This window comes from Aspergillus nidulans, chromosome VII (genome assembly GCF_000011425.1).
Source record: "Aspergillus nidulans FGSC A4 chromosome VII".
Lineage (NCBI taxonomy): Eukaryota > Fungi > Ascomycota > Eurotiomycetes > Eurotiales > Aspergillaceae > Aspergillus > Aspergillus nidulans.
Window position 1 is genome coordinate 3,226,488 of NC_066263.1, and position 12,848 is coordinate 3,239,335.

At 51.7% G+C, this 12,848-nt stretch overlaps 5 protein-coding genes across 5 annotated transcripts, besides 1 other annotated feature; 3 read left to right on the plus strand and 2 right to left on the minus strand.

Moving 5' to 3' along the window:
* Window positions 1–12,848: part of a sequence feature (contig 1.36 75..96901(1)) that runs on past both edges of the window.
* ANIA_02236 (lipid-binding SYLF domain-containing protein) lies at window positions 2,172–4,070 on the plus strand (the record flags this gene model as incomplete). The annotated part of the gene is made up of 1 exon (XM_654748.2): window positions 2,172–4,070. The coding sequence occupies one exon, from the start codon at window positions 2,172–2,174 to the stop codon at window positions 3,984–3,986; it is 1,815 nt and encodes a 604-aa protein (XP_659840.1). The 3' UTR covers window positions 3,987–4,070.
* cp1 (putative carboxypeptidase S1) lies at window positions 4,912–6,952 on the plus strand. The gene is made up of 2 exons (XM_654749.2): window positions 4,912–5,149; window positions 5,200–6,952. Exons 1-2 carry the CDS (start codon window positions 4,931–4,933, stop codon window positions 6,892–6,894), a joined length of 1,914 nt encoding a protein of 637 aa, XP_659841.2. The 5' UTR covers window positions 4,912–4,930; the 3' UTR covers window positions 6,895–6,952.
* Window positions 7,431–9,154, plus strand: ANIA_02238 (putative DnaJ domain protein Psi). The gene is made up of 3 exons (XM_654750.2): window positions 7,431–7,806; window positions 7,866–8,554; window positions 8,627–9,154. Exons 1-3 carry the CDS (start codon window positions 7,659–7,661, stop codon window positions 8,921–8,923), a joined length of 1,134 nt encoding a protein of 377 aa, XP_659842.1. The 5' UTR covers window positions 7,431–7,658; the 3' UTR covers window positions 8,924–9,154.
* On the minus strand, window positions 9,240–10,359 carry ANIA_10278 (electron transfer flavoprotein subunit beta/FixA family protein). The gene is made up of 3 exons (XM_050612990.1): window positions 10,243–10,359; window positions 9,431–10,079; window positions 9,240–9,381 (listed from the first exon to the last, which is right to left on the minus strand). Exons 1-3 carry the CDS (start codon window positions 10,294–10,296, stop codon window positions 9,299–9,301), a joined length of 786 nt encoding a protein of 261 aa, XP_050468835.1. The 5' UTR covers window positions 10,297–10,359; the 3' UTR covers window positions 9,240–9,298.
* Window positions 10,723–12,800, minus strand: tah18 (NAPDH-dependent diflavin reductase; the record flags this gene model as incomplete). The annotated part of the gene is made up of 3 exons (XM_050612991.1): window positions 10,723–12,226; window positions 12,276–12,550; window positions 12,615–12,800. 3 exons carry the CDS (start codon window positions 12,798–12,800, stop codon window positions 10,723–10,725), a joined length of 1,965 nt encoding a protein of 654 aa, XP_050468836.1.

Consider the following 12,848-nt stretch of genomic DNA (forward strand, 5'->3'; position numbering starts at 1 on the left):
AATATATTGCGAGAACAAACGGCCAAGGAAGTGAACTACTTCCTAAAAAGAGTGAAAGAAAAAAAATAAATAAAAAATAAAAAAATAGGTGAAGAGGTCTCAACAACAAATCGACATGCAGATAATTAACAGATCCTCGATGCAAGTATATGTACTGATATGGTGGGGACACTAGCACCCTTCAGGCACACTGGTCCACCGTCTCCAGCCTACGGCGAGGCACAGCAGGGGTCTTTCATTTCCGATAAAAGTCTGCAGGGTCAGGACCAAAGCCAGATCACTGTACTCCAGGGTAGACTAAAAGTTATTATTGCCCGGTCGTCCCGCTGCCAATCTTGCCGGTTCGAGTAGGAGTCCAGATTGCCTTTCGGCCTGAAGGGATATTAGGCGACGATCAAGATCACTGTGGGAAGCGAATCTAGAGAATCAATTACTTGCATACGAGAAAGGAAAGAACGAAGAATCATTGTTGATTGTTATTTTGATTCCCTCTATTTCTTCATCATCTTCTTCTCGTTTTTTCCTTTTTCTTGGGACAAAGCTAGAAGAGACAAGCCAGAGGCTAGCTGATTTGCGGGTGCAAGAGGCTGGGCTGAGGCGACTGACTGAGGTATCACATTTCGCGACTTGATACATTCGATAATGAGAGGCTGGATGGATGGATGCCCCTTGTAGGGTTGCCTGGGCGGGCAGGAAATCGGACTGGGAAAGACGCCTTGTTCATCAATAATATTATGATTCAGCCCTTTGGTCTTTGGTTCCCGACTCGTCTGTGCGGTAAAAATCTGTGCATCTACTAACAATATTTTCTTGGTGGAGGAATGGATGGGCTGGGTCTGGCTCGTCGGATCCGTCGGGGACGGTAAAGCGTCGGGTGTTAGATGGACTTTACATTTAATTAAAACAAAAAAGAAAGTAGGATCTGTTACAGAAGTCAACAAGGATATGGTTAAATAGATAGGTAAATAATAGGTCTTTAGTTTGTACTCCATTAGCAGTATTCTCTGTTATTCTTTGAGGAGTGTGAGGAGTACTTCAATAGAAATAGTCTAACGGAGCCGCTTATCGATCAAGAGATCAAGACTGGGGCTGCGCTATGATGCCATGACCCATCGTCTCCGTCATACTCCTCACTCTAGCCTCGTTTCTTTTTCCCCTCCTCCTGCTTCTGCAGCCTTCAGTAGTTTGTGCCTTGAAACCTCCTCGTTCCATTGGCTGCCGGTCCAGCCTTTAGTTGCTGTTCCAACCATGCCTTCCCGACCCAGCCGTTGGATTGATGGTTGATGAGGAAAAAGGCCTGACTGGGCCGATGCCTGCTGCTTACCAGAGCATTAACCGTCCAGTCAGTCACAGTACTTATTGGGCTTATGCAGCCTACGTATCCCACGTCGTTTGTTTCTTCTTTTCTTCTTCCTCTTTCCTTTATGTTCTGGATATTTCCTATCCTACGGACTGTTTTCTGCGATAGACCCTGGCGACGCATCATCCATCATCGTCTATCTGCAGTGTATAGTACTGGCCGCCTCAACACCTCATTGGGAACATCCCTTTGAATCTATCCTGCTTATGCTATACCCTGCTTATACACTACTTATACGCTACTTTATACCCTGGTTCACCTTGACTCACCCTGGAAACCCTGCTACCGCGAGTTCCGGGCGCCGGTGCTAAGAGTGGTAAGCCGCGAGCCTGTTCCTTGGTTGATCTTCCCTGGTTGTTCTTTCCCAAATCCCAGCCTTGCTAGCTTGCGTGCTGTCCGCGGTTCCCTCCTCTTCTGTTGCCACTCGTCTGATCTTTCCGCAGTCCAGGGTCTGTCTCGGTAAATAGGCTCCAGCGATCCAGAACAGCCCGAACAGAGAAAGAATCTCCCACTCACGGCCGGCCGACTTGGTGATTGCGGATTGCTTGCTCGCGGTACATTCCAACGCCAGGTGCGCATTCTTTGGCTGCGGCAGCAAATATTTGCGCGGGCTCGCCGTCTTACATTCTTCTGGCGCATTTCCACCACTGTTGGAAGGCTTGCCGTTTCCGGCATTTCCGATTTCTTCCAGGCCCAGCATTGTGCTTATATAGCTGGAACGCTCAGCTGCCTCCGCCGTCATTGATCCGTCCGAACCGTCGGTATTCGCCTACCCATCGTCCTCGCAGCGGGAGCCGCACCGACCCCCACAATGGCTCCCTCGTTCTGGGAGAGAACAAAAGGGACATCAAAAAAGGGCTTTGATAAAGCATGGCACGCGTTGGACAAGCTGGGAGATCCCGTTAACCGGTTGTCGAACCGTGTCGGTGCCGAAGCTTTCTGGCCCATGACTATTGACAGAGAAAGCGACAAGGCCGCGCGAATCCTGCGCAGCTTCTGCAAAGATGGTTTCTATGCCGAGGCAGAGTCTGATCGACAGAGTTCTGAGAACAGTATCAACAAGGAAACGGGCAAGATTGATAAACCTAAAGGCAAGCAACGGGTGCTGAAGAAAATCCCTACGAAGGTCATCCAGCAGGCCAAGGGCCTAGCAATCTTCACAACAATGCGCACCGGTCTCTGGCTGAGTGGCTCTGGTGGCAGCGGTGTTCTCTTAGCCCGGATCCCGGAAACAGGCGAATGGAGTCCCCCATCCGGTATTATGCTGCACACTGCGGGTATAGGGTTTCTCGCTGGTATCGATATTTACGACTGTGTGGTCGTGATAAACACGTACGAAGCTCTAGAGGCTTTTAAAAAAGTTCGTTGTACGTTGGGCGGAGAAGTCAGTGCTTCAGCGGGCCCAGTTGGAATGGGAGGCGTGCTCGAGTCGGAAGTCCACAAGAGACAGGCTCCCATTTGGACCTACATGAAGAGTCGAGGGCTGTATGCTGGTGTTCAGGTGGACGGCACAATAATCATTGAGCGTACAGATGAGAACGAGCGATTCTATGGGGAACGCATTTCCGTGACTGATATCCTGGCCGGTAAAGCCAGACACCCACCTGCGTCGATCGAACCTCTCCTTCAGACAATAAAGTCAGCGCAAGGCGACCGGGACGTGAAGGAGGAGCTAATCCCACCTCCAGGCGAGACGCCAGGTGATGTCGATCTCGATCACTCTGTGCCGTTTGGTGTCCCAGATCCTGAGGACCCCGATCCATTCGGGGTCAAGGCTTTGGAGGCAGAAGGTCTGTTCATTCGCGAAGCCGGCTCGAAAGCCCGGCCAAGTCATGACGCCTTTGAATTCAGGCCGAACCCAGGAAGCCCCGTCTACGCATCCTTCCGGCGAAGTATGGAGAGTTCGCGGCGTAACAGCTGGCGAACCAGTGTTCAAAGTTATGCAAGTGCTGATAAGGGCACACAGACGTTGGACGAACCCTTGACTGCCCCGACGTCCATCAGCCGTGCGTCGTCACGGAGTAACCGTGACTTTTCTGAACCCAAGACGTCTCTGACTGATAATGAGGAGGCTCGCTGGGATACGGTGATCCCTGAGCATCATGAAACCAGTCCCCCCGGGCAGGCCGAAGGTATGCTGGACAAGTTCATCAACGATGAGGACCTCGAGGTACACGAGGTTAGTAGTGCCAGGATCTCGAAGCGCGATAGTTCTACCAGCTCCAATGTGCCCCTATCTGTGGAGGTTCCGACAGCGCCTGTGGAGGTTAAACGCCAGTCGCCAACTTTCACCCGTGCTCGCCTCGTAACTATTCCTAAAAGACAGCCTCCGTCTCTTCCACCACGGAACCCTCAACGAGCGTCGACTGCGTCGACAGCTACCCCGGTTTCTCCCAACCCATATGCATCATCCGACGACAACCGTTCCGTGACCTCTGTTTCTACCCATGCCTCTACGAGCGGACCCGCCACTTCCACTGACAACACGAAGAAAGGCTCGAGTGCGGACGCGTCGCCTATCGACGCGACCTCGGAGTCAAACAAAGCATCGTCGCTCAGAGACGACGATTTCCACTCTGTATCCAGTGTCAAGTCAACAGATCCCGGTGCCGGAAAACGGCCTTAATGTGCAGCATGAGGCTTCCAGCCCGAACATCCGAAATGTCGCTACCGACCTTTCTTCCGTTGGCGAAACCACTACCGAGATCGAGAACAAGAAACCCCCGCAAGATGAGGTTACTCCAGCAGCAACGCACTCCTGAACAAACCACAAACCTACTGTTAGCCCTAATCCCGCTTTCAACATTCACTGATACCCTCTATTCGCTCACCTTTTATATTCTGGCTTCCTGTATATATAGGCTCCGGCTTTGACCCTTCTGTGAATAGCTTTGTGTTAAGGTCCACTTGCCCTCCGGCAGTGGCGCCAACTGAGGGCATTGAGCCTGGCTTCAGCGACATCTTTTATTTCTCTTTCTCTTCCTCTTCTCTTCTCTTTTCTTTTCTTTTTTTTTCTTTTTTTTCCTGTCAGCATTTCTGCATGTTCAAAGCGTACTGGGCGTTGGCGGATACTGGGGACAACATGGGTACACTACCTGGTCGGTGATTCTGTTTGAAATGGCTAGATTGTATGATAGCACCCTTCATGTTTCAGTTATATATCCCCTAGGCTCTGCATGAGCTATTAGTTCTACCAAGTCTACCAATACACCTTAGCTTTCATTCAGTGGCGATGACAGGTACTGTTCCGCTGGCCGGCCGGCTACCCGTACGGTAAGCCGCAACTCCCAACCACGGTAGATTCGCGGCTTTCAAGGTTGAGAACGAGTGAGAAACAAGAATTGACAAAATTCCAACAATCTCTTATCAAATATCAGGTCATCGAGTTACACTGCAGTGGGGCCAATCGAGCACTAAGCGTTCTCTAGAGCGAGCTTAGCCAGTCGCTGCTCTTTGCCCCAGTTATTGTTACATTGATCGGCACCTCCCCCGCTACCCGTTGCTTATTGACCCCTATTACACAGATTAGCGAGTTATCCACTTTAGCTAGGAAAGAGCTGGATAAGAAGCATGGTAAGCCCCAGCGATGAGTCCGTTCTTTCATCTCTGCTAGCAAGCTGGGTTACAAGAGTGCTGCCGAGTCTCTCCATGCCCTCGCTAACATCGGTCGTTGGCCTCTCGGCCAGTCTGGTCGGCCTCGTCGCCGGCCAGTACTTTCCCCCTACTCCCGAGGGCGTCAAGGTCATTCATTCCAAGCACCAGAAGGGCGTCACGATATCCTACAAAGAAGTGTGTTTCTCTACCCATTATGTGATGGGTAGGATGTCTAACCGTCTTAGCCTGAAATTTGCGAGACAACCCCAGGCGTAAAATCTTACTCGGGTTATGTCCATCTGCCCCCTGGCACTCTCAACGATCTTGGTTTGGATCAGCAGTATCCTATCAACACTTTCTTCTGGTTCTTCGAGTCCCGAAATGATCCCGTCAATGCGCCGCTCTCGATCTGGATGAATGGCGGCCCGGGAAGCTCCTCTATGATCGGGCTCATGCAGGAGAACGGGCCATGCCGGGTGAATATCGACTCGAATTCCACCGAGCTGAACCCGTGGTCATGGAACAATTACGTCAACATGCTCTACATCGACCAACCGAACCAGGTCGGGTTCAGTTATGATGTTCCTACTAATGGAACGTACAATCAATTGACAGGTGTGCGTGACGTTTCTGGATGGTCGACGGTCCCGGAGCAGAACAATACGTTCTACGTGGGCACGTTCCCCAGTCTCAACGCCTCTGCTACTGCAAATACCACTGAGAACGCAGCCCGCGCGCTCTGGTCGTTTGCGCAAACCTGGTTCACGGAGTTCCCCGCCTACAAGCCCCGTGATGACCGGGTCAGTATTTGGACCGAGTCCTATGGAGGCCGCTATGGTCCGTCTTTCTCTGCGTTCTTCCAAGAGCAAAACGAGAAGATCGCCAATGGCTCGCTTACCACGCCTGGTGAATCACACTACATTCATCTGGACACTCTCGGGATCATAAACGGCTGTATCGACCTGCTTGTGCAGGCTCCGTCGTACCCTGAGATTGCGTACAACAACACCTACGGAATCGAGGCAATTAACGAAACCATCTATGAGTTTGCGATGAATGCATGGAGCAAACCCGGTGGCTGCAAGGACCAAATAGTCCGATGCCGCCAGCTTGCGGCCGAAGGGGACCCTCGCATGTATGGCAACAACAAGACCGTGAATGCAGCCTGCCAGGCAGCGGACAGGTACTGCAGCAACAACGTGGAAGGCCCTTACCCACTGTTCTCTGGACGAGGCTATTATGACATCGCGCACTTCGACCCGGACCCTTTTCCTCCACCATACTACCTGGGTTATCTGAGCCAGCACTGGGTTCAGGATGCCCTTGGGGTTCATATCAACTTTACCGAGTCTATTGACAGCGTCTACAACGCATTTGGAACTGTTGGTGATTATGCTCGATCTGATGTTCGCGGCTACTTGGAGGATCTAGCTTACGTGCTCGACTCGGGTATTAAGGTCGCCCTCGTTTACGGCGACCGCGACTATGCCTGCCCGTGGAACGGCGGTGAGCAAGTAAGTCTGCAGGTTGACTACAGCCATGCCGACAAGTTCCGCGCTGCCGGATACGCACCGCTGCATACCAACTCCTCATATGTCGGCGGCTCTGTACGCCAGTATGGGAACTTCTCCTTCACGCGGGTATACCAAGCCGGACATGAAGTGCCGGCATATCAGCCGGAGACGGCGTATGAGATCTTCCACCGTGCAATGTTCAATCGGGACATCGCAACAGGAAAGATCTCCACGGCTAAGAACAGCACTTATTCCACCAAGGGGCCTTCCTCGACATGGAATGTCACAAACACCGTGCCTGACAGCCCGGAGCCGACTTGCTATATCCTCTCACTGTCATCCTACTGCACTGAGGAACAGACTCAAAGCGTGGCGAACGGGACTGCATTGATCAAAGATTACATAGTGGTGGAGGAAAGTCTCTAAACCGGGACCCCACTGCGAGCGTATTTAGATATATATTGCTATATATACATATATACATGTATATAACTTGTTTCACGTGCAAAATGCATGTAAAGTAAATGTCGGTAAATAAAAAGATGCCAACTAAAAAGATAAATGAGCAGTGGAGCTTGGCTGGACACCGATAACGCCAACCTTATCCGTAAGAGGTAACTTGAAGTTGTAGCGGGCCACTTTCAGGCACCACCGGCCAGTGTCGTCTCCCAATCTGGCCCTATAATATGATTGCCATTGTGCTGAGTTCGTTGAGCACTTCGCCTCTGTTATTCTAGTTGAATCAGTCTCAAGACGACTGTGTCTTACCACAACGGCAAGTTGGTGGAAGCTTCTAGAACTTTCGATGGCTGGTGCTGCCGTCAACGTCACACGTCACTCCCTGGGGCTCTTGCAAGATCGCACTGCCATCACTCAAGGCACCGTCTGACACTCCCATCCTCCGTATATATCGGCATCTTCATCCTGCTGGTATCCCTTCGAAACGTGCCCTAAACTAAACAGCTTACTGCTGTTCTGTGCCTTTACCTGCCTGATATACTACCAACAGCTCCCCGCACTATACCTTGCCGAACCTTCTACGTCATTCGAGTTCCCCTCCAACAGCCTTTATTACCTACCGACCCTTTTGACAACACACCTTTGGGCGTACTGCATCCAACCCATAGATTGATTGGGTTCTCCACTTATTAATCAATAACTGAAGCTCAATTCGAGATCACATACACATTATGGTCGCAGAAACAAAGTTATACGATGCGCTTGGCATCAAGCCGGACGCTTCGCAGGAAGATATCAAGAAAGCCTACCGGAAGGCTGCGTTGAAGTACCATCCAGACAAGAATAAAGATGATGCTAAAGCTGCTGAGAAATTCAAAGGTATGTTATGATCTTCCCTTCTTGTTCATTTCATTTGAACCCCGGCTAATACCGTATAGAGGTCTCCCAAGCCTACGAAGTCCTCTCAGATCCTGAGAAACGCAAAGTCTATGATCAATTCGGCTTAGAATACCTTCTACGTGGTGGTCCTGCACCAACACCCGGCGGCGGCGGTCCCAACCCCTTCGAGGGAGGCGGCATGCCCGGTGGGTTCTCCTTTGGTGGCATGCCCGGCGGCGGTACGCGCACATTCCACTTCTCAACGGGACCGGGCGGCAGCGGCGGGTTCCAATTCAGCTCCGCGGACGATATTTTCCGGAACTTCACCAAGGCCAGCGGCGGAATGGGCGGTTTTGACGACGATGACATCTTCTCCATGCTAGGCGGTGGCCTTGGTGGCGGAGCTCGCAGCGGCGGTCCGCGGTTCCGAAGCAGTCGCGGAGCGAGCGCCAGTGGTAATGGAGCCGGCGCTGGGTTCCAGCGACAGTCGCAGCGGGCGCCAACTCCTGAACCGACGGTCGTGGAGAAGCAGTTGCCGCTGACACTGGAGGAGATTATGAGCGGTTGTAAGAAGACGGTTACTGTGAAGAGCAAGACGTTCGACGCGAGTGGGAAACGGACTGTGCAGGATGTTACGCTGGAAGCGACTATCAAGCCTGGGTTGCGGACCGGATCGAAGATCAAGTATCGGGGTGTCGGCGACCAGGAAGAAGGTGGCCGCCAGGATGTGCATCTCATTGTGACAGAGGTAAGTTCACGGCTACATGAAGCAAGCCCAATAACTCCCTTGTTATAGAACTAGGCACTAACTCCACCATAGAAAGAACACCCCAACTTCAAACGCCACGGCGACAACCTCATCACAACCGTCGACCTATCCCTCAAAGAAGCCCTTACAGGTTGGACTCGCATCGTGCGTACCATTGACGGCAAGTCGCTCAGAGTCTCAAAGCCCGGTCCCACGCCGCCTGGGTACGAAGAAAAGTTCCCTGGTCTGGGCATGACAATCTCAAAGAAGCCCAGCGAACGAGGCGATCTCATTGTGCGGGTTAACGTTGAATTCCCAAAGACGTTGAGTTCGAGTGCGAAGGAGGTGCTAAGGGATATTCTTCCTTAATTGCCTATTGGATAGATTTTCGTCATGATCTCCTTCGCTTTCTGTTTGGTCCGGTACATATACCTAGTTTTTATTTTCAGCATTGTTGGCGTTTGGGTGTGTGGCGAATTTTCATGATAATGATGGGCTGCAGGATTTCTTTACTCAATGAATGAATGATTATGATGCTATCCCCTGCAGCAGATCTGCCTAACATTTCTATAAAAGCATATTCACATGTCTGTTTTGTCTCAATGACGCCTCGTTTCATCTACGTAAGCCCTTGTAAATGCAATATGCACCTGGTCGTACCGGAGGCCATGAAACCCGTAGAGTACTTCAAAAGAAAATCAAATACCGTCTAGCTTAAGAGCAACATACTATAATTTACGTGAATCACAGAGCACCAAGCTCCTTGAGCTTCGAAATCAAGCCATCGACATCCTCGACCTTGCCACCGCCCTGTCGGGCAGGGGGTTCTATTACAGGTCAGCGTTGAGACCATAATTGGAAAAAGAAATAACTTACCTGTAACCTTTAGAGTCTTCAGTCTCCTCTTATCCTCGACCCCGAGATCCTTTAACGTCAACTTCTCAAGCGGCTTCTTCTTCGCCTTCATAATGTTGGGCAAGCTCGCGTATCTCGGCTCATTCAGTCTCAGATCCGTTGTGATAACCATAGGCAACTTTGCCTTCAGGATCTCAACACCACCGTCGACTTCATGTTCCACCTCAACGGTCCCCTGCTCATCCTTTACCTCAACTCGACTCGCCTGCGTCGCCTGCGGCCACCCCAACAATCCAGCAAGCATCTGCCCCGTCTGTCCCTGATCTCCGTCGATCGCCTGCTTTCCCAGGATGACAAGGTTAATATTCTCCTTCTCCACAACAGCCTTGAGTGTCTTTGCGACGGTGAGAGGCTCCAGCCCGCCGTCATTGCTGTCAGGGACGTCAATGTGGAATGCGCGGTCGGCGCCCATAGCCATGGCGGTGCGCAGAGTATCAACGCATTTGGGGCCACCAGCGGAGAGGGCAAGGATGTTGTCAACTTTCAGAGGGCCTTTGCGCTCGCGCAGGCGGATGGCTTCTTCAATGGAAAGCTCGTCGAAGGGGTTGAGCGAATGCTTGACGCCGGCTGTTTCGACGCCCGTGCGTGTTTTGTTGATGCGGGGTTTTATCTTAAGTTACAAGTCAGCACATTATACTAGGAAAATGGGTGGTAGAATGAAGATAGCCGAGTTTCAGCAATCAAACGACTGTTTGGAAAGACATGTGCTGAACTTGCGCCGAGCCGAGAACGGAGCTCATAATCCAATCCAAATCATGTAGAGCAAAACTCACCGCGTAGTCAATCACCCTCTTGACGGGGACGAGGATCCGTAGTCCACTGGCCATGATGATTATGTGAGTTAAGACGTGTTTCGCACGGGGGGAAAGGACAATCGACTTCAAGACTGCGGGGACTGAAGGTCTTGAGGGAGGAGGACAGTCGATCGGACGGTGACCGGGGCAGAAAACAGTCAGCGCTCTCCGCCCTGCGACCTGCCGACGCCGACCACCTATGATGTACGGCAGACTATTCAATTGTCCCGCTTCCAACCGCAGCCGAGGTTAGCCTTCAGCTCACTTACCTGCTATGTCCGCGCAAGTAGCCGTCGCTCGGTATTGAGGTGCATACTGCGTGTCGATCATCATTGCTACATGGATGATATTCATTGAATGAGATAATATTGCTCTATAATTCTATTCGGGATCTTTGTACAGCCAGCTTTTCGGGTATATAGAGGTGCCAGCCTAACTACGTCCAAAGGAGCCTTGTATCTACCATGTCTCTTGTTTATACCGCCCCGTCTTTTCCATCCCAACTAGGTAATCTTCAGCTTCTCGTCGACTGAACGGCTGTGTCCCGGCATCGTTTCCGTACTGGAACGCCTCTGTCAAGGTCTCCCGGACAGCCTGGGGCATCCGTCCAGAGGAGCCGCAAACGAACACAGCACCTCCCTTGTCATGCAGGAGATTAAAGACCAGGCTTGAGTTCTCCCGAATAACATCCTGGACATAGACCTTTTGCTTCTGGTCTCGCGAAAACGCCGTCAGGACTTTGAGTTTGATTAAGTCGCTCAGTTGCTGCCATTCGTCTTCGAAGAAGAAGTCCGCGGCTCGATTCCGACCGCCGTACACGAGAATCGTGGGCTCGATTGGCGGATCTACGCCGGGGTTTTTCTCTTGATAGGACTTGACGATCGCGGCTTTTTCCCATAGCATGGATCGTAAAGGCGCAACACCTGTGCCCGGTCCTATCAACATCGTAGGGCCGACTAGTTGGCCGACGGACGAGTTGAGGCCGCCTCGTTGCAGCTGGATCTTGAGTGTGCTTCCTGGTCGGAGATTGGAAATATATTTGGTGCAGACTCCTTCTCGTATCTTCTTGATCACGGTTCGGTACTTGACGATGGCGATTAAAAGTTCGAATCTTGCCCCGCCTACTGAAGTTCGCTTCAGTTCTCCGCCACTGGCGATGCTGAATTGCCTCGCTCGGATGATTGGAAACGTGGACGTTGCATGCTGCCACGGGATCTTGACGGTGTCGAACTCGTGCAGGATCTCAAGGATACTACGTCTTGGGCGCGTTGTGTAGTCCCAGAACTCGTCAAGATACTCCGGATTGGTAAATTCGAGCAATCGCTCCTTGTGCATCTCATATGTGGTGTAGTGTGCGATTGCTGCGAAGAATGACCGGCGGGGGATTGCTCTAATATCTAAGTAGTTGATAAGTAGTTCGCGCAGGGTCAGTCGCGGGTAGGAATCCAGGCTGTGGATGGGCGGACTAGGCAGTTCATTCGTCGAACGAGTGCTATCGCGAGGGACTAAAGAGACGAGCTGGTCCGCTTGCTCCTGCCAGCCCATCATCTCAATGAGACTTTGGACATCCTCAGCAGTGTTCTTCGGGGTTATCGTTAATACGTCCCCTGGAGCATATGAAATGGGATCGGAGACAGTCAAAATCAGATGACGCACGTCTTGCCAGTGCGTCTGCGGGGTCACACGTTTGTTCTGGACGAGAGTTGCCGTCAAGCTATCGTGTAGTGGCCGATGGTCATTGTCGAGACGGTACGAGTCAGGAAAATCCCCTGTTACTGCCGCGCCCATTGCATCAGGGGGACTGACATCCTCCGAAGCGGCTTCCTGGTCTCGAAGTCGTAGAACCCATTTTGGCGGTAGCTGGACATCGTCTGGTATCGGATCCTGCCCCGGGGGAAGAGGATACTTGTCCAGCAAGTGCTTCCGAAACCCTGCCAACCAAGGAATAAACGTACCCTCTAAGCTGCGACCATATCAGCATACAGTATTTGATAGCTGGGATCGGGACATACCCCGAAGAATGTTGGTGGTCTGCTTCTCCACCAGGGTATATCTCATCCGCGCCCAGCTGTAACAACCTTTTATACAGTTTGCGCGCAGCCCAGTTGAACTTGGGGTACGAGCTATCCCCCAGCCCAAACCACGTGAATCTCACTCCACTCAGAAAAGTCGGCGGCAGCTTCTTCAAAAGCAGCGATCTCCAAAACGTCCGAGCATTGGCCGGCAGATCTCCTTGACCGGTTGTCGAAACGGCAAAGACGACAATGGTATACGACCTTAACGACTCCTAGCGATGGCCAGCCTAGTTAGTGGTGTCCATATCAGAGTGCCATTAAAGACAGAGAACAAACCGGTTTAACATGATTCAACTCGGATATTTGAGTTGTGAAATGGAGGCGCTCTGCCAGAGCGCCCACCTCTTCGGCGACATCCTGTGCATTGCCGGTTTCGGAGCCATAGACGACGAGGGCAGAGCGTCCTGGCGGTCCTGGCGGTCCTGGTGAGCCTGGTGAGCCTGAGCTCTGGCTCCCGCTCATGCTGATTTGCGTTCCGATTGCAAAGAACTAGAATCAAGGAGCGAATAG

Bases quoted from the DNA above. Each gene is read 5' to 3' on its own strand.
- cp1 (XM_654749.2), top strand. From the start codon at position 4,931: ATGGTAAGCCCCAGCGATGAGTCCGTTCTTTCATCTCTGCTAGCAAGC. The intron at 5,150-5,199 runs GTGTGTTTCTCT...TAACCGTCTTAG, and splicing joins TCACGATATCCTACAAAGAA to CCTGAAATTTGCGAGACAAC.
- ANIA_02238 (XM_654750.2), top strand. From the start codon at position 7,659: ATGGTCGCAGAAACAAAGTTATACGATGCGCTTGGCATCAAGCCGGAC. The intron at 7,807-7,865 runs GTATGTTATGAT...AATACCGTATAG, and splicing joins AGCTGCTGAGAAATTCAAAG to AGGTCTCCCAAGCCTACGAA. The intron at 8,555-8,626 runs GTAAGTTCACGG...ACTCCACCATAG, and splicing joins TGCATCTCATTGTGACAGAG to AAAGAACACCCCAACTTCAA.
- ANIA_10278 (XM_050612990.1), bottom strand. From the start codon at position 10,296: ATGGCCAGTGGACTACGGATCCTCGTCCCCGTCAAGAGGGTGATTGAC. The intron at 10,080-10,242 runs GTGAGTTTTGCT...TTGTAACTTAAG, and splicing joins AGAGGGTGATTGACTACGCG to ATAAAACCCCGCATCAACAA. The intron at 9,382-9,430 runs GTAAGTTATTTC...GACCTGTAATAG, and splicing joins GAAGACTCTAAAGGTTACAG to AACCCCCTGCCCGACAGGGC.